Genomic DNA, 19,943 nt, shown 5'->3' with positions numbered 1-19,943 from the left:
AACATTTGGAGACCACCTAGTCCACACCCGTTTTTGCAGATTGGGAACTACAATCTGGAAAACAAAAGAGCATGCCCAAGGCCAAAGTCAAGTCACCAAAGCCAGGGCCATTGAAGGTGCTCATTACAGGCCTGGAGACTGGAGGCTTGAGCAGATGGAGGGCAGCAGATGGGCTAGGAGGGAAACCCAGGCTCTCACGACCCCTTGAAGGGCACTGTTCTCATTCAGTACTCATTTTAGTAGTGTTTAACTCCGAATACTGAAGGCCTTTTCCAGACTCCCACCTCCTCCTCCTTCTCAGGTTTTCCAGTGCAGGACTATCATAAGCCAGAAATGTGAACACCAGGTCAAGAGGAACTGGTCGCCCCTTTTACCACCTTTCCTTAAAAGGGACGATGACACAGATGGATGTGCTAGAACACGTGCTAAGATGCTGGACTACAGGAAGCTGCTTACCAACCACTTTTAACCTCAAAAACACAGCCATTTCATATAAACTGAATAGAAATGTTACAATTTGTTTCATTCTTTGGCAATTCATAAAAATAAACATCAATCTATAAACTGTCAGCAAGCACAGAGAATGTGGAGACCCCAGTAATAAAGTTCTTTATTTCACTCTTACCAAAATGAGTTCACCAGGGACTTCTCAGCACCACTGTCTGACTATGTGTCTACCTCAACACACTCACTGTAGGTGAAGTGAGCAAACACTCAGTTCACACCAAACAGAAACAGGTGAACAGAGGCCCAGTGCTCACTATACACTGCACTTCCTAATTAATGGGTGCAGGCTCTGGGCAGTCCACCTTCATTTTTCCCCTTAACTGCTCCCAATTATGTACAAAATGCAGTCCTTTCACAAGAGTTTAGAAAGTTTTTTATTGGTTACAATTATATAAAATGTGTCATTTAAAGTCACCTCTAGTTATTGTTTGCAGCAACAGCATAAAAATTATTTTTTTATACATCTGACAAGAGCCAATGATTTCAATGCTGGGAGGAGAAAACAGCCAACACCACTGTTGTCTATAATGAGCCTCTCCCTCTCTCTCACGGCTACATTGGTTAAAATCAACGGACAACCCTTTTGTATGTCAAATTGTAAATTTTAATGTTTTCATTAGAATAGTCTTTAATAGCACTCTCCAACAAGAAGCAATAAAATAACTAACAGCAAACTTCAATACAGAACACTCTCCAGATTAACAACTCAAACAAAAAAAATGTAAAATGTAAATCACATATAATACAATTGAAGCGTCCAAAACAATTTAAATAATTTTAAATATTTTATTTTTAAACTGCTACAAATGCTTTATACAATATTTCAACATAAAGTCCCCATAACAGAAATGTAACAAAATGGGAATGATAGTGGAAGGGTTAAAGTGGCACAAATTCACCAAACAAATATTCAACTACAAATTTTAAGAGGTAGATTACTTTTGAAGTTGAGAACAAAAACAGTATGGATAAAACCTAGCCATTTTCCACCAATTCAGTCATTAATTTGGGGGGAGGTATAAAAATGCATGAAGAAATGGTATTTATATACTTAGGAAGAAGCCAATTTGTTGGTTTAGTCTATTAGAGACTGAAATGTAAAATCTGGTTTGTAAATTCATTTATATTTAACATGTAGACATACATCTATGCAGGCTTGGGATGCATCCTGTGCATTGATATATTGCTACATAGTCTCTGATAATACAATAATTATAAATTAGTGCCAGATAATAATCCGAGAGGATAATGTCCATTTGGATATGCAAACATGACACTAGAAGAGGCATAAAAAAAGAGTCCATATCCAATCTGGTTTCCTCTCCATTATGCTGGCAATCTACTTGTGATAAAAACACAAAAAACAGGGCAAGAGATCAGCTAAATGCCTCTCTGTCTATTATCCATTTCAAAGAAAGGCATCAAGAGCTGGTATGTGACCAAAATGTTTTAAATGAGTGTATCTGAATATGTCATCCCTGAAATCTACAATAAACTACTGCTAACACAGAGAACTTGCTTTGCAAGGTAAAGTTCAAATCATTCCTTTCTCTGCTACGTGCCAAAAGCAAGGGCCACACTCAGCTCTGAGTTACCAGTCCCATGACGAGGAGCCAGTTCATCTAGCCCGTATTGACAGTGCCCTTCTCTTTGGATCTCAATCACCCAGGAGCCCAGCACGCGTGTCAGGCACCACCGAAGCAGCAGATGCCTGACTCTAAGCCTGACGGCAATCAGTTGTGTGTTAGGATTTTTGAGTCAGCTTCAACTGGTCTTGCAAGCTTGGTAGATTTCGTATCCTTTGCCGTAGTGCTTATCCTAAGTTGAGCATGCAATATCTTTTAGTCAATTAAGGTTTGTTTTGTTTTGGGGGCTTTTCTACAGGAAGTTCCTAGAAAATAAGAAAACTGAAGATAAATGACAACATAACATAACCTTATATGAATTGACCATGTTAAAGAAAAAGGTGAGTAGATCATAAGACAGATGTTATTAAGACAGCAACACATAAATGACTCTGAAAGTATCTGGGGACTCGAGTGTCCTCCTCAGAAGACACACGCTGGGAGGAGCTACACGCCAGTCCATTTCTAAGTGGGACAGCAGAGATGGAGACATGAAAAATTGGCCTTTAATTTTTTAATCAATTCATGATAAATGAAAAAACTTGGTCTGGAATTTCATTTTGCTTCTCTATCTTTAAGTTTTACTTGACTGACTGCAGTGGGAACTCAGCATAAGCAGTAAGTTGCTCTAAAAGGAGCATTAAAGAACATAAAAACACTTGGGATTTACAAAGGCGAAATGGCTAAGAGGTGAGTAGAACACGTACTGCTTTCCTTCCCTTTGTGTCTTGTTGGAGCCTGTGGAAATGAACCCTCAGCAACAGATTTAAGTTCAGCACCATAAAAAACCACAGGTAGGCTCTGACTGCTAACAGGAATGGGGGATGGTTGTACTGCACTAAGAGCTGCAACAGGAGAATCTGAAAGACAGGGCCATGCCTGGTTTCCTTTGATGCTTTGTCCTAAGGAAAAAAAAATTGGAGCACATGTCTGTTTTTACACCCTGTCTGGGCACCATGGCTCATGCTCCAGGAAATGACCAACCAGCAAACTCTGCAGAGCCCTCTGTTCAATGGAAAAACCACATGGCCAATTGCAAGCACACACTTGAAAAACTGCGGATGCCTATACTGGCATTCAAATGTAAAGTGCCTGAGTGCTGGGGCTAGCTCTAAATCACAGTTTGTTGAAAGAAATACACAGGAAAAGGATGCACTGCCAGTTCTGTGATAAGTCCCTGAGTATGCACTAGGCAGGGTAAGCCAAACTCACAGAGAACAGAGGGGAAGCAAGTATTTCTCAATATACAATAGATGCCTTGTGCCATGAATCACCCCTAAAGAAAATTCAGAAGAACTACACTGAGATGGGAAGACGACTGTAGTTACAACTCATCACTGCAATACAAAAAATGTGTACTGAGAATGAGGCTTGCTGTAGAATAACTCTGGGCAAACATTCATGACAATCACCGGAGTCCCCAGGTCTAAGTTTAGGAATCCCTGTTTTGTACTAAACTCACTACAAAGTCCAAAGACCACCAAACAAGCACTTTGAAGAAATGCCCGCTTTTGTGTCTAGGTAGTCAAAATATATATTGTTGAACATTTGCTTTATAATTTCCAAAAATACTTCACAAGTTTACGTCACTTGGCAAGTGGAGCCCCGGGCACCCCCCGACCTGCAAATGTGTCCACAGTACAGTTCCAGTGACTCACACAAAGGTACTATCGGTGCCTGCTGCTACCAGTTAGGACAATACAATGTTTTCTTATATGATTCTTCTGTGCTTCCTTTTAGGCCAAATTTCACTCCAGCAATTTAACCCTCTGTTAACTATCAAACAAAGTAAAATAATTAAAATTAACTGGAGCAAGGAAGAGAGACATTTTTAAGGTGCTTTAGTCCTCTGCAGTCTTAAGGATTCTTCAAAAGGTTCTGGGTGAGTCAAAGGCTATCTGAATAAACTTCATACATTTACAGACACTCAGCAAGTTTTTCTTTACAGAACTTGATGTTTTCAAATCAACTTGACACTTGAACTGTATACATGGGATCTGGTACAAAAATCAACATTTCTTTTAGATAATATCGAAGACAAAAAGGGATAGACATAATAAGTACATTCGAAAGCATCGACCACCAGGGAGGCGTTTTTTAGTACAATCCGTGAAAACGATGGCACGTTCTGGTCACTTAAGACAGAAGCAACTTGAAAAGGACTCAGTCCGATAATGTCCTGTTGTTGTGGAACCTCCAGAACACAGGCTGAGCCCAAACAGGTACACAGTTGAACTACTAAAGGAAAGGCAGGCAGCTTGACGGCTGACAAACAGGTACGTGTTTTCACCAGGGCTAACCTCCAAGACGCTACCTGCATAGGTGCTGTGGCCAGAGACCAAATGTTGATCAGATCTATAGCAACTGAATATTTAATACATTTCTGAAGAAGTTTTTAAAAAATCTGATCCTTTAATCCTAGGGGATTAAAGCAAATCATTCAAAGTGGCCTTGGCTAATGATTCTTCTCAACATCTTTCTTTAGCTATGACTTAAGGCACACCAGTACTAAGAATGCTACCTGATCAATTATGCAGTGATAATGGCACCTTTGTGTCCTCAGACCTCTTCAAAATAGCAGTAACTCCACAGTTATCCCTAATTCTGCTTGCTTCAGACACCAAAGAATTTTCGGACACTGAAAGCTATAGCCATGAAAGCCTAGAGTCAGGTCAGGTAGCAGACTCTGAAAAGTCAAGATTTAAAAGTATTCTGCAGAAATGCCATCTGACAGGAATAATTTCACAAGAGATTGACCTATAAGGTAAGCATTATTCAAGAAACAGCAGGAGTTCCAAGAATGCACATCAACTAAGTTAGTTAAGGGCCTTTGTTTGAGAAGTCAATGCAACAAATTTAGCTACTGCCATCTTCTTATCTGTCACTAAGAAAGGTTTTAACATAAGGAGAACAGGCAATAAAATAGTAAAGTCACCACAAATCTGAGCTGACACATTACTGTGGAAACAAAGCACTGACAAATAAGGCTGACTTGCTTTGGGTACCACTTGTGCCTGGAAGAACCACGAGGGGCCTGCCTTGCTGTAGGGATCTAAGCACGCCTCTCCTGCTCTTCCTTCCCCTTTGGAATCTGGCTTGTCTGTGATCCTATGGCTGGAGCTAGGGGGACACAGGCACTTTTAGAGGAATATGTTTTGTTTTATTTTTAATCAAGTTGTTAAGATTAAAACACTGGTAATGACAGAAAGCAGTCTCAGTTACTATACCCATGCTGAAGTCATGGAAATACGAAGCAAGACTGCAACAAGGTTTACTAATAAACTCAGTGATCCATCTTAATTTAAGGAACATTCTATGATCAGGAAATAATGTGACACTGAGATATTACCCAAGATATGAAGAAAGTCTGAGAAAATGTCATCTTTACCTGTCAAATGTTTTTGAGAACTTTTCCAGTTTTAAATTCAACTCACACCTGGCCCCACTAAATAAATGGTTCCACCTTGTGAATCTTAAGTCTGAAATAAACTATTGATTGTCTCTACAGCAGCCAAAGCAGTAGCCCTTCATGCCTCCAACTTACACAACATTTCCTTTAAGTATTCAGGTCAAAATTTTACAGGAAAAAATCCCCAATCCCCAAGCCCCCATGGAAAGGACCGCGGTCTCCCAGTCCTTCCCTCCCGCAGCTCCGGGCTTACCTGAAGTCCTTCAGCTCCTGCTTGGTGCCACTGTCCTCCCGCCTGCTCTCGCTTGAGTCGGCTGCAGCTGCCAGCTGCAGACTCCGGGTGACAGGCCCTCCACTCCGCTCTCTGGACTTGATACTAAAGCGCTCTGTTCTTTTCTTACTGGCCAAGGCAGACTTGCTTTGCAGAACAGCCTTGCTCTTCTGGACCCTCACATGCAGGCTGCGCGAGTTTTTGCTCGAGAGCTGGACAGAATGATTCTTGGCCACAGCTTTGGGTTTTTTCCCTTCAACATGAGTTATCTTGGCCATTCTTATTGGGCTGGAGTTCCTTAAAGAGGAGGAGCTGGGTTTTTTGGACTTCACCGAAGCTGCAAACTTGATGTTCTGCTTGGACCTGAAGGAAGAGGAGGGCAGCGGGGCCTGGGTGGGGCCTGAGCTGCGGGCTCGGGTCTTGCCCAAGGGAGTCTGTGTGCTCTGCATTTTAATCTCCGCGTCTGCAGTCCGCCTGCGGTGGTTGCTGTTGTTTCTGTCACTGCTTGCAGGTGATGAGTGTCCACCTTTCTTGGATGAATGGGAAGCTTTTTTTTTGGGAGGAGAAAGGGGTTTTTTGGGACAGCTGAAAGCGGCATGTTTGTTCAGGCTCCCAATGTAGGTGAACTCTCGGTTACAGTAAGGGCAGATGTGAGAAGATGACTCTGAAGCACTTTTCAAGTCGGCCTTCTGCTTGGCAGATTTATTTTTCTGGAGGATTGCTTTCTGTACAAGCTGATTTTTTTTCTTCAGTGCATTCAGTTTGAGTTTATTCGATGACATTTTACTGAGCTCAACACTGAAGTTCAGCCTTTTGGGCTGTCCCATTCGTCGGAAGGCATTTTTTCCAGAGTTATCTAAAACCACCACACCATTTTTGGGCTGCACAGTTTGTTTTAATGGTACTGGGTTTTTCTTAGGGGTATACCTCTTCTTGTCACTTGCGGAAGCACATGCCAGGATATGTTTGTGTAACTCAGGCATGTTGTCAACACCTTTCCCACATTTTGTGCAGCGAATGGCAGTAGTAAAAGTCTGTGGGATATTGTGTGTAGTGAAATTTGTGGCCGTCACACCAATGCCCATGGGGTTTCGGTGATGGTACTGAAATGGAGGTGGCTTAAAGCTTGGGTAATGCTGGTTGAGACCCAATCGAACATCTGGATCTTTCGTCTTTATTCCAGAAGCCATTATTTTTATGGTCGTGTAAAGCTCTTCAGAGGAATCATTTAATTCCTCCTCTTCTTTAGAAGTTTCTAAAGGATCTTCTGGCAAATTCTGCATGTGCTCTATACAGGCCTTGCTGGGATCTGTAAAGTTTTGGGGCCTCAGAGTCCCGCTTTCAAACTCATGGTGTGTGCATACCTTATCTGGGTGGAGATCTCGCTGGTGCTGCTGCAAATTGCACAAAAAAGCAAATTCTTTTTTACAAACGGAACATACAAATATATTCCCAACTCCATGAAGCAAAAAGCGATGTTCTGACAAATCAGTTTTATCCTTAAAAAGCTGCACACAAAATTCACATTTGAAGGGCCATTCTTCAGCATGAACAGATAAATGTTTGGTTAAATCTTTAATGGAAAGAAAAGGTGATTCACAGACATTGCAAACAAAGTTTTTGTTGAATGTTTCCTGAACAATAGCCTGTTCAACAGCAGTCTGGGGCTCTTCCCTGGATTTCGGACCGTCATTCTCTAATTCCTCCTGTTTGAAAGATATTATGGGTAGAGAAGCCTCCAGATTATCACCAGAGGAAATGACAGATGATACAGCTGAGAGAGGAGGTGGAGAAGGGGAAGAGGAGGAAGATGAAGAAGAGAATGAAGAGGAGGAAGAAGAGGAGGAGGAAGAAGAGGAGGACGAGGAGGATGATGAGGAGGAGGAAAGTGTCGGAGGCCCAGGTGAAGCAGCAGACATCAAAGGCTCCACGGGAGGAATAGGAGAGGGAGAGGGAGATACTGTCGGGGACAAAATTGGAAGCGGGGACTGTGCGGTGGCATTCGAGAGTGGAGAGGGACACGGCTGAGGAGATGTGCTGGAAGAAGGGGCTGGAAGCAGTACGGTAGGAAGGAGGGGAGGAGGCGGTGTGGCAACAGTTAAAACTGGAGGACAGGGCGGAGGGGAAGAGGGATCCGTGGGGATCAACAGAGGGGGCAGCTGACCAGAAGAAAGGGAAGGTGTCTGCAGGGCGGGAGACGGAGGACAAACATCAGGAGGGGACTCAACAGTGGGGGCAGGGACACCAGAGTCAGGACCACGGTCAGGATCTGGCTGGGCTTCTAGGGATTTACAAGGACTTGGGCTCCTGGTCACATCTGCAGTATTTTCTATAGGCAAATCAATGCCATTATATTCATTGAGAAGAACCTTCTGCAGCATGCAGGTGGTTGGTTTCTTTTTCTTAACAGCACTACAGGTAGGTTGTGCTGAATGATTTTCTTTTAATTCCTTGCCTTCGGAGTCACTGCAAGGTTTTTTATGCACACTGAGATCTAATACAGATTCCCACTGGACCGGAGTCTTGCCTGTACCCTCAGCCTTCTGTTTGACACCACTGGATAAATCCAGTGGCTGCTGGTTGCATACATTGCTAAAAGTAGAACTGGCTGTCCACTCTTTCGATATTTTATATTCATCAAAACATGGAGGGCTCACAGTTTCTCTCTCATCTCTCCCAGACAAACTCCACGCCGGCGAGTCGCTATGACTTTCCAGTTTGGTTTTCTTGGAAGTCAGAACTGCATCAGCCCATGCTGCTTTCCCATCCCCTGGCTTTCCAAAGTCTCGGAGGGCGGGGCTGTGCTGTGGAGAACTGGGAGGAGAGCTGGTCCGCCTCTTAAACCTACTCGAGGTCACAGGTAACATGGATGCAGGAGCAGACACACAAACAGGACCTAATTTAGGTATTTCAGTTGCTGAAATTCCCGCAGGAGGAGTTAGTTTATCCTGGGTTTGAAGAAGCTGTTTGAGCTTCGAAGACAAATAAATACTTTTCTCCTTATGGAAAGACACTCCCTCTGTTGTTGATATGCTAAGAGGCAAACTTAGGGAGCACGAGGGGGTCACAGGGTCGGGATCTGTCTCAGCTTTAATTTTGGGTAGCACAGGTGGACTTGCAGTTCTCCGTTTCTTGGACTCACTATTTGTGCTGCTGGAAGGTTCTTTAGGAAGATCATCTGTGATAGAGACCTGTGTGGTCTTTATGTTTTGAGTAATTTCCACTGTAACTGGAGCGAGCAGACAATTTATACCATACAGATCTGCCGAACCAGACTCCATCTCAATCACATCACAGTTACTAGTGGTGTTGTTAGTCTGAATTTTACCATCAATGTAGTAATTTAGGTTTTCTGAGATATTGCTAGAAATATCCATGATGTACACGTCGTCCACCTCTCCCTCCTCCTCGGGCTCTGTGCTTGGGACGTAGACATTCTGGGCAGGCTGGGCCTGTTCCACTGGGGGCTGTGGCTCTTCGAGGCCTCCTTTTCGCCGCACGCCTTTGGGAATCAGATGGCGTTCGTGCACTCTGCGCTGATGCCTTCTCATATTGGTGTGAGTTCCAAAAACCTTTTTACAATATGTGCACGGATGAAGCTCTTTAACTTCCCCATTCTCTTCTGCGATGGAAGAACTGACTGTTTCTTGGGAGGCTTTCTCTGAACTCATGGTCAGGCAGTCCTGCCCAAGAGTAGGGGGATTCAATTCCTCCTTCAGAGCAGCACTTTCGCCAGCCACTTTGCCTTCGGCGAGGTCCTCCGATGGCTGTAATGTGAGGCCGGGCTTCCGCTTGAGCCCTGCTTCGTGGCGTCGCTCATGCCGCCGCCTATTAATCTGCGTGCCAAACGCCTTTCCACAGTATTTGCATTTGAAGGCATGGTTGACTGTGGACATGTGGATATGCATGTGCCGCTCGAGCCCCTGCTTGGTTGTGAACTTCCTTTCACAATGCTGACACGGAAACATGAACATTTCAAATGCATCGCCACTGGCCTCTTCTGTTGCTTGGGGGATATTGATAATGGGTATTACCTCTGGAGTGTCTTCAAGAGTTTCTTTTGGAATATTTTTTGGTTCTTCTAATAAATCTTCTGGCTTCTCATCACACCGTATTTCTGGCTCTTTCAGGGAACTTTCATTTGGCATGTCAGCTTCTTCCTCCCCATCTTCTTCCAACTCATCATCATCTTCCTCCTCCTCCTCCTCCTCCTCTTCTTCCCCCAAATCATTCACCTCACAACTGGCTGCTTCTAATTTTTCATCTGGCTCTGGCTGTGGCTCACAGGCAGGGGGAGGGATCACTAGTTCTGGAGGCACATCCTGACTAACCACCTCCCGAAGAATGGCAGGCTGCTCAGGTGCTGAGGCAGGAGGATTCTCTTCCTCTTCTTTGGGATCTAGAAAGCACACAGAAGCACAGCATGGAAGTGAAGCAGGGAAAAGCCAGCTACTCTGTGGTCAATTCGTATGATTCAAACTAGTTCTCTTATTGCCTACAATGTATAAGGGAGCTTATGTCTAACAACAAGTCACATCTACTTTATATATTTCATTGGTAAGAGTTGTCTGCTATGTACCAGCCAACATTCTAGGCAGTAAGGAGACACACATGAACACAAAATTCTTTCCTGTGTTCAGTCGCACATATATACATCTCTGCTTAAGAAGTTGGAGTGCCTGAAAGTGAGTTGGAACAGCCGATATTAAATTTTCAGGAAAGTAGTTGTAATTCTAATTTCTCATGATTCCAAACTGGAAACAAGTTCATTGCTAACCGTATCACTGGGTTAGAGCCTTAGCAGTCCTGAGTGGGTGATCCTCTTTTCTTCCTGACCAAAACTATATATTCAGAAGCTAGAACATTTTCCAGAATAGTGTAATAGGAAGCTTTCCAAGTCAAAGAAACTTTGGAGATCACCTCTTCTAAGCCTACCTATGTTATTAAGAATGCAGGAGCACCTTACTGAAGGAACAGAAATCTGAAGTCACTTCTGAGTCTCTGTGCCTAGCACACCTCAGGTAGACAGTAGCATGTGGTCAGGCAAGGACTCACTGTAAGTGACAGTGAAATAGAGACCTAAAAATATAAGCCATGCAAATATCGAGGCAAGGGAAGCCTTCTGGATAGAGGGGGCCCACAAATGTATAAGCATTGCATCAAGAATGTGCTAGATATAGTCAAGGAACAGCAAGGCAGGCAAGGTAGGGAGGAAGTGGGGGAAAAGGGCAGATGAGGCCAGAGAGGTCATCAGGGACCTGCTCAACACAAGACCTTGTGGAACAGGGAACTACCAGAAAGTTCTAGTGGAGAAACATGATTTGATCTTATAAGTCAAGGGAATCACTCTGGTTGCTACAAGGAAGACAGAAAACCCCAGGTGGACAGGTGGAGGCAGATGGACAGGAGGGCGGCCTACCACATTCTCCAGAAGGGCAAGATGGTGGTGTAATGGCGGCAGGGTGGGGAGGAGGATCTCAACAGTTTTGTTTACACAGTACTGGCACAGAGTAGGTGCTCAGTAAGCATGTGTCAAGTGATGGGGGGAAACCAGTTACCATAGCTCAGGGAAGTCAGAGCAGCTCTGCCTCCTCCACAGAGCCTGTCTTCACTCTTCAAGTATCTGCAGTGAAGGGCCTTGGTTCAACGGTGGCAAGAGGGCAGGAAGACAGCACCACGGACTGTCCCCCCAACGTTCGGCCACTGTGACAGCTCCTGTCTAAGAGTCCCCTGTGGCCCCTATGTTTCCGTCTAACTTCCACCCCATTTCCCTCTCTTTTTACAGCTGAACTCAGAAGAGTTGAGAACAGTCTCCCTGTCTCTCCTGCCTCCTTCCATTCTCTTAGAAATATCATTAGGTAAGTTCCCACTCCTCCACTAAAACCGTGGCCCTGATCATCAGACCCCCACCTCAGCAAGTAGAACGTTCTATTCTGAGTCCTCATCCAACCCACAACAGTCCTGGACACAGCTGATCATTCCCACCTTGAAGCAGTTTCCTTCTTTAACCACAGGCGACCACTCTCTTAGTTCTCCAGAGGCCTTGTTAGCCATTCCTCCAACCTCTCAGCACTGGAGTGTCTGGGCAGTCCTCTTGTCCCTCTTCTGTCTGCATTCACTTTCCAGGTGACTCTCAGTCCAGTGCTCTAAAAACCTTCTCTACCCTGAGAACTGACATTTCTGGGCCAGCCTCTTTGCTAAACTCAAGATTCATATGATTCTCAAAGAGAGAAGAGGACAAGCAAGCAGGAAGAATCAAGACTTGTAGAACACTGTAAATCAGTGTGGACCTATCTGGGGGTGGTGGGCATCCATTAAGGTATTTTAAAGTCATATGGGAGACTCAGCTGCAGGGTGGGTTAAGGAGGGGTAGAAGGGATACTGCTATGCTAATAAAATGAGAAGCAGTGGAGGCAGAAAACAGTGGCCAGACTCTCACGATACAAGAGGCTGCTGCTGCTGCTGGACGCGGAGACTGCTTGGACACAGTGGAGAAGAAGAGGTCAGTGCAAGGTATGAACTCAACTATTCAGCCCTAGTCTCTGGCTGTTTCCCAAGCATATTGGCCTTACTTTTTACCATATGCCACTATATTTACTAGTCATGAGGTTTCTGCTTCTAAACAGAAACCAGCCTTCTCTCCCCCTAGACAAATTTCATAAATTTCATGAGCTTTCCACATACTGGGAAACCAGTCATTCAGTGGTGGTAATATATTTCCAATTAGAAGCGAACTCTTTTCCAATACATTTTCAAAGTCTCAGAACATTGCCAAAAAAGTGTAAATCAGACAACAGAAAATGCATCTCTAAGGCTCAGAAATGCTTTTATAGAGTTCATTTTCAGTCAAAATCTGTGGCTTCTTTTCATGGGGGAAAAAATGTTTTTCCCTGTGATTGATAAACAATCTCAGATATAAACTGTCCAAAGCAATACAAACCTAAATGTGCACAGCTCCATATATGAGTCAGGCACATGCCAAAGTGTGTTCACATACTTGATGTGGTCTGTTGGGTTTTGAACATAAAAATAGGTTTGAGAAACACAAACAAGAGTCTGAAGTGTTTGCTCATTATATAGACCATTTGCAGAGGACTACGTAGAACATTCAGGGAGGCCTATGACCACTATAGAACCAATCCCACTCTGACCAGTTACATCACAAATGGGGGGGCGGGAAACGGCAAGTGTCTTTTATCATAGGACATGATGTTGTATCAGGGAAAAATAATCAAATTATTGAAGCAAGGAGGGAACTGTTGGATTTGACTTTTAATTCTGCCACCATAGGTAGTGAGGTTCCTCAGTAATTTTTATTGTTGTTCAAACAAATGTCTTGGAAATCTGCTATTAGAAGGCAAAACTTAGTTTTAGAAGGCTCTGGGAAATGAACTTGTCTATTCTCGCTTCAAAAAATGACACAGAAAATTATAATCCTTGATGAATGTCATTGTCACAAACAGTGCTAATAAAATGGTTATAAAAGGCATCCAAAATGTTTGTTTTTTCCTCTACAAATGTTTCTTGAAAGAGTCACGGGGGGAGGAGGAGGGCAAAAAAGAGTCACAAGACTGTATTCTGAAATCTGCCTATTTGGGTCACTATAAACAATTCTTGAGCAAGATCCAATCTCTGCAACAATTTGCCCATAGCAAATGAAGACACACCTCCCTCATTTCTGTAACAGTCTCAACATGGCAGCCCAACTGCAATGAGCACAGAGCAAGTTGCCTTTCTGTGAAGTCTTACATCATGAAAGGCCTAGAATATTAATCCTCAGAGGGACTATAAGGGAAGAAAATCTTATGCAGAGAAACACAAATTCTAACAAAAAACAAACATGTTTTTATTCTGTTATATAAAACAAAAGATCTTCGATATTTTTAAGTAAATATTTAATTGGAGTATAAAAATGCACGTTAGAGTGTACAAATCACAGCATACAGCAAGATTAAATTTTCACCAAGTAGACCAGAGATGGAACACTGCTGATACCCGCCCAGTACCTCCTTATATCCATGCCAGTCTAAGTTCTAATGCCATGAGTTTCGATGGTTTTGAACTTTATAAGTACAATCATGAATTGTGTCTTACTTTATTTTAACAAGAGAATGAGTTCATTTTTGACAAAGAAGGTATTTAATAATTTTCTGAAGAGAAAGTGAGACATGGCAGACTCAGTTTACCATATTAAGTTTAGGTAGTTTTGCCGTTCAACCCCTTTACTGTTCCTGTGTGATGCTCAGAAGGGCCATACAAGGAGACACAAAGTTAAATTAAATGGTACATACATACCCAAATCAGACCAGGCCAATACCACAAGCTCACCTTCCGCGGAATCTCTCATATTTGCAGAGGTGGAAGCAGGCTCACTTGTCTTCACCTGTATGTCTTGGATTCTGTTTCCTTTGTTTTTATTTTCCTGGGATTTTTTCTTCCCTGAAACACAATATTTATTTACTTATTCATTCATTCACTTATTATTCTGAATTCTTGAAGACAATCATTAATCTAATCACAGCCAACTGAATATTTCAGGGCAATTATCACTTTGGATTCCTAAAGAAAGGAATAGATGATAACTATAAATACTTTTAAGTCATGTTAGATGGGGAAAAAAGAAACCCCTAAGTCCTTTATTTTTGAGACTCTTGGGCATTAGTTCCCTTCATAGTTATAACAGCTATCAAATGAACAAGTAATACATTTTCAAAAATTAATACTGATGTCAAAGGAAAATTAGTAATAGCGCCGAGTTTCAATACCAAACAAATAACGGGAATTGGTTATTTGCAAGAAGCATATTAGAGAAAAACAATAAGGTATAACTTTGGGCTCTTTTATAGTTAAGATATGATTATCCATAATTGTCAGAAGTTACAACAGAAGCAGGGATTCCACTGAATTACAAAAGATACACATTCACAATGGCTCAAATACCAAATGCAGAGTAATTATGAATAATTCACTGTCTGTCTGCACGGCACTCTGAGAGACCTGAGGGATTCGACTCTGCGTCCAGTACAGTTCAATATTCCATTAACAATTCAGAGGATGGAATTCAGAAAACACCAACTGCATTTCAAGTACTATCATACTTTAGAAGGTAAGATTAAAAATGCAACATATTCCTAATAAGGTAGAACAATGAACTAAAGTCTTGAAAATATTCAATAAACAATTATCTATAGGTATACTAAGACTGAAGAGGTTCAGAAACTCAGCCTCTTTTGGATTTAACCAGGATTTGTAATTCCTCTCTAAATTTCCAGGGTTCTTTCTTCTGGTAGTTGGTGTTTCTCAGTCTTCAGAACCCTGAACACTCCTCTTCCCCTGCTGCTCTTCCCAGACAGGCCTCTACCAGCTCCCCAGAGCTGAGAGTCTTTGCCACCTTTATTTCTATATTAGTAAAATGACCAACTAGAAACCACTTATACCTTTTGGACACATGCAAAGTTATATTCTCCGAACAGAGAAACACTACAGAGGAGCACAATTGGCTAAAAATGTAAACAGATAAAAATGAGGTCAGAAACACAAACAGCATCATTGAGAAGATCATACAGTCAAAGGAGAAACATCAATTACAATACAAAGCAAATACTAATCCTAAAAAGCACCACCAAGTTTTGATACAAATTTAAGAGATGCAACAAGAAAGAGTAAAACACTTAATAATCAGCTTTAGTTTGTTAGTCTTAAAAAGCAAATTCCAAAAATACCATTTTAAATGCCTAATTCTTCAGCCTGTAAGGAAACAGGAAATATTTCTTGCAACTACGTACACATAAGGGTTCGTACAAATAAATTCCCGATCACGCATCTATCCATTCATTTCTAAAGATAGCCAAAATGCAACTCAAGACACAAGCATACACTTCACTGGAAGCACATTCTGGGGACAAAAGTCAAGGGTCTGCGTGGCGATGACTGCCATAGGTCTCCAGGTGAAGAAGTGTTAACCAGCCTCCTCTGATGGGGCAGGAACATATCAGCACCTTTCCATATGGGTAACCTCCTCTTATGATTCATTCTCCCTTGTTAACTTAGCAGCACTTAGCCTAAATCAGATGGTGATGAAGGTTCTTCAGCAATCCAGTTTCATTTAAAGGAATCTGGATCCTACCTCCTTTCCTATGTCCTGCGCGTGTGACACTCAGCCCATACCAGATTCCTGATACCAAGCAAAATGCTAACATCCCCACACACAGAATGCAAATACAAATGACTACCTGCTGACATCGCATAGCTGCACTAGTGCTGCAGTAATGTCTGAGGAAATCCAGGGCTTCTCTTATTGCCACGGGAAGGGCTCCTGGTATAGCCCTCAGACATCTAATTCCAAAGTTATAGTCAGAAAAGGTGTTCCCTGAATCAAAGTCACAAAAGTTTTATAAGATATCAGCACCACCTCATGTACTCCAAACAGGCCAAGGAATGTGACCCTTCCTTACTGACCACTTACTTTCTACACTGTACAAGTATGAGCTTTTAATAAGTAAAATGGGACGGTACAGTCTAAACCTTGCCTCCTTACACAAATCTTACACACATTTTTTTAAAAAGATCACTTTGTAAAATGCAATAGAAAAACAGATGTCAATGTGTTGTAATACAATCACTTGCAAAAAAAATTCAAAAATTTTCCGCAACTTCTCAAGCACTGTACAAACCCAGTTATCAGGTCACAACAAAGAGCACCAGCATATAGAGAAATAGAATATTAAATAAGTGAAGTTTCTAGCTTTATTTCACAGTAAAGCAAAATACACTTTTAATAATACCATTAAGACACACTCAAAATGGAATCACATAACTACCTTAAAGGGAAAGTGCTACTTTAACTTTCAAAAAGAACAATCACACACCTAGCTGATACCAAATGTCAAATGCCCAATTTTGGACTGTCATAACCTAATCAGTGATGAGAAGTTTCTTTTCTCTCCCCAGATGCTATCTTTAAAAGCCATGACAAGCAAGGGTACCTGCATAATGAACATTTGTATACCTAACCCTGAGTTGTACCCCATATATTTAAAATAAAAAATATACAAAAATAAAAGTCATGACGACAGACACCTAATCCACTGTGAATAAAAGCCACATATAATAGCTACATCCCCTATATCCTATTCAGAGGACTAACAAGAGCATCTCACCACAGATGGCTACAGGGCACGAGGGGTCTCAATCACACGTAAATGACATTCTGGGCCAGAACATTCTCTGTTGTAAAGGGCTATCCCATGCACTTGAGGATGTTTAACAGCACCCATGGCCTCTACCCACTAGCTGTTAATAGCAACCCCCTTCTGGTTGGGACAACCCAAAATCTCTAGACATGGCCAAATGTCCCCTGGGGAGGAAATCCCATGTTTAAAACCACTAAGCTAGACCAATGTAGTTCTGGGTCACTAAAAAACATAAAGGACTCTGTAGTCTATATATTTATTAAAAACTATAAAAAGTACTTGAGTAACACTAAACCAATTCTAAAAACAGAGCAGAGGAACAATTCAATTTACCACCGATGTAACTTTGGTGAACACTGACAGACTTAGTTTATGATGGAAATGAGTCTATCATGACCACCATTTATGGAATTGAGATTATCTGACACATGAAGCAGTGTTCTCAATCTTCACAAAACCATCTATCAAGTTATGCTCAGGAGGGCTATCAAAAACACCTGTTCTGCCTGCTACCATGTGGGAGAAACTGAAGGTGAAGGTCAAGGCCACAGAAGGACTCATCAAGCTACAGCAGAGCAGAAAGTGGCCCAGGGGTTCTGTTCACAGTTACAGATGCTTGGTGTCATCACAACCGGTGGTGGAACCCGCTACATTTTCTTAAATCAGAACGGCTTTTTTCCCTGATAATTGATTTCTGTCCAATACATCACCAAATTAAAAGATAAAATAAAAACAAACCTATAAGGAAGTTTACCAAGGGGCGAAGGGACTTGTGAGCTTCTCTGGGAAGCAGAGGAGCTGCAGCGGGAGCCGCTGGGAGCCTGGCAAGCACACAAGGCACTTACCATCGGGTCCTGAGGGTCCCACAGGCGCTACTGCCAGCCGGCTGCTCCGCTTGGTCTAGACGAGAAAGACAGAGGAATGAAACACGAGGAAAGCGAAATGGAAATGACGACAGAGAACAGCAGAGAGACAGGATGACACTGTGTGTACGTGAGCAAACGAAATGCACACGTTGAGATGAGAAAGTGAATGCAACAGAAGGAAAACAGCAGTTATCTACCGCACCAAGGTGCTCACACACAAAAACTAGTTAATCTCCAACTGTGTACTTTGCTTAGAGTAGACCCATGTAGCATATCCATTCTCAGGTCTACATTGCACCTGCATCATAAAACTGACACCCACCATGTATGGACCATTCTGCGGTAGGACCCCAAAGTCCCAGTGCATGCCTCTCACTTTACAGGGGAGACACCTGAGAGCCAGAGATATGGAACAGTCTGTCCAAGGTCACATGACTATATCAGCTCTAGAGTCAGAAGTAAAACTCAAGGATGATAATGTTAAAAATGCACTGTCTCCTACAGTTATTTCTTAACACCAATAATGGCTTAATAAGCATACCTAATTTGTTACACAGCACTTTACATCACTACTGCACTTGGTTGCAAGGGCAAATGAAAAAAATTGTATAAAGATTTGCACTGCATTTGTAGTAAAGAAGCAAAAATCAAACCGAAATGCATTTTCTTCTGTGTTGATTTTATCTTACGCCATAAACAAGTATCAGTCAACAGTCCAGAATCCTGATCTAAACAAAAATGATTCATCACTGAATAACAGCAATAAAACTGGATTTTCTAGTGAACAGCTTCCATGTTGAGACATTCAACAGCAATGACTACTTTCTAAGATAACGTAGGATTATACTGCTGGTGCCTGTTTTGCCAGCAGCACAAATTGCCCTAAGTATCACATGTAAAATCTAACCTAGGTCTAGACTATGTCTTACTATCCTAATAAACTGGACAAACACAAGGAAATTCTAGAGAATAATGTTTCACTTAAAAATGTTCAAACAGCAGAGAAAATGCAAAATTCTAGAAGGTTTGTTCAAGTTACATTAAAAATTCATCACAAGAGTGAAGGCTCATGCATTTGGTAATTTAGATGAATTAAATTTAGAACTATTTGTAACTCTACATGTGCTGCCTCCTCACTGGGGAGCTATCCAACTCTGAAGTATAAAATCAGAATTAAATACCAGTGCACAGAAGCCACATCCATCCGATCTTCATTTGGGGAGCTCGCCATTTTAGATACACTACGCTGATTCCAAATCCTGGGAGAACTCTCCAATGGTACCATGAAAGGTCAGGAACATGGGCTGCCAGAACAGGATCAGCACTGACTCACCGAAGAACGGGTTGTGCCTGTTGCCTCCAGTTCCTCTGCCCTCAGGCAGCCCTCCCTCCCTGCACCTCAACTTCCATTCTCCTCCTCTCTGAACTCCATTACAAGGCCCAACAACTCTTCAGGTCTTATTTGCCCCAAGTTTCTCCTTTATTATCTGACAATTCGATGTCTCTTTTATTCTTAGAATTCCTTTCCCCAACCCTAGCCCACTCATCTAGAACCTCACCTTTCACAGCCTTCCTCTTCTTCCCACCCCTAGATGAGAGGGCCCTTCCCAGGGAAGCTTAAGCCTGTAATCCCGCGCCTTGGGAGGCTGAGGTGAGTGAATTGCCTGAGCCCGCAGGTTCGAGACCCGCCTGGGCAAGTTGGCGAGACCTCATCTCTACAATAAATCAAAAAATTAGCCGGGTGTGGTAGCGCGCGCCTGTAGTTCCAGCTACATGGAAGGCTGAGGCGGAAGGATCGCCGGAGCCCGGCAGGTCGAGGCTGTGGTGGCCGGGAGCAGCCACTGCACTCCAGTGTGGGCGACGGAATGAGACTCCAACTCAAAAAAAAAAGAATGAGAAGACCTGGGCAGTAGGACTGATGGGAGACCAGTGTCCCTGAAGCTGACCAGGAAGAGCAACAGTGCCACCCATGGGGATGTGGTTATCAGAGTATCCCAAGTGGCTGTCACAACTGGCCAAGGTGTGATCAGTGGCAAAACAAGCTCTGTCGGTAGAAAGATGCTGTAACGGTTG

The 19,943-nt window shown here is 42.6% G+C and overlaps 2 protein-coding genes across 3 annotated transcripts in view; both read right to left on the bottom strand.

Annotated features, from left to right (window-relative positions):
* Positions 1 to 868: 868 nt before the first annotated feature.
* Positions 869 to 17,989, bottom strand: PRDM2 (PR/SET domain 2). Of its 2 annotated transcripts, none has more exons than XM_008059561.2 (4): positions 17,850 to 17,989; positions 14,141 to 14,251; positions 5,795 to 10,211; positions 869 to 4,457 (listed from the first exon to the last, which is right to left on the bottom strand). In XM_008059561.2, exons 2-4 carry the CDS (start codon positions 14,157 to 14,159, stop codon positions 4,265 to 4,267), a joined length of 4,629 nt encoding a protein of 1,542 aa, XP_008057752.1. In that variant the 5' UTR covers positions 14,160 to 14,251; positions 17,850 to 17,989; the 3' UTR covers positions 869 to 4,264. The 2 variants fall into 2 exon arrangements, with proteins under 2 accessions (XP_008057752.1, XP_008057760.1); XM_008059569.2 differs by having other exon boundaries at positions 869 to 2,398.
* The window catches only part of LOC103261994 (PR domain zinc finger protein 2-like), a 56,684-nt gene continuing 51,984 nt past the window's right edge, over positions 15,244 to 19,943 (bottom strand). Inside the window, exons 6-8 of the mRNA XM_021713075.1 lie at positions 17,850 to 17,904; positions 16,045 to 16,181; positions 15,244 to 15,312 (exon numbers count right to left, since the gene is read on the bottom strand). Of these exons, the coding sequence (XP_021568750.1) occupies positions 15,244 to 15,312; positions 16,045 to 16,181; positions 17,850 to 17,904 (261 nt within the window). The remainder of the gene's footprint in view (positions 15,313 to 16,044; positions 16,182 to 17,849; positions 17,905 to 19,943) is intronic.

This window comes from Carlito syrichta, unplaced genomic scaffold (assembly GCF_000164805.1).
Source record: "Carlito syrichta isolate Samal-C Ts95f unplaced genomic scaffold, Tarsius_syrichta-2.0.1 Scaffold91568, whole genome shotgun sequence".
Classification (NCBI taxonomy): domain Eukaryota; kingdom Metazoa; phylum Chordata; class Mammalia; order Primates; family Tarsiidae; genus Carlito; species Carlito syrichta.
The sequence above is the reverse complement of the archived record's forward strand: the minus strand, read 5'-3'. Positions and strand labels throughout refer to the sequence as shown.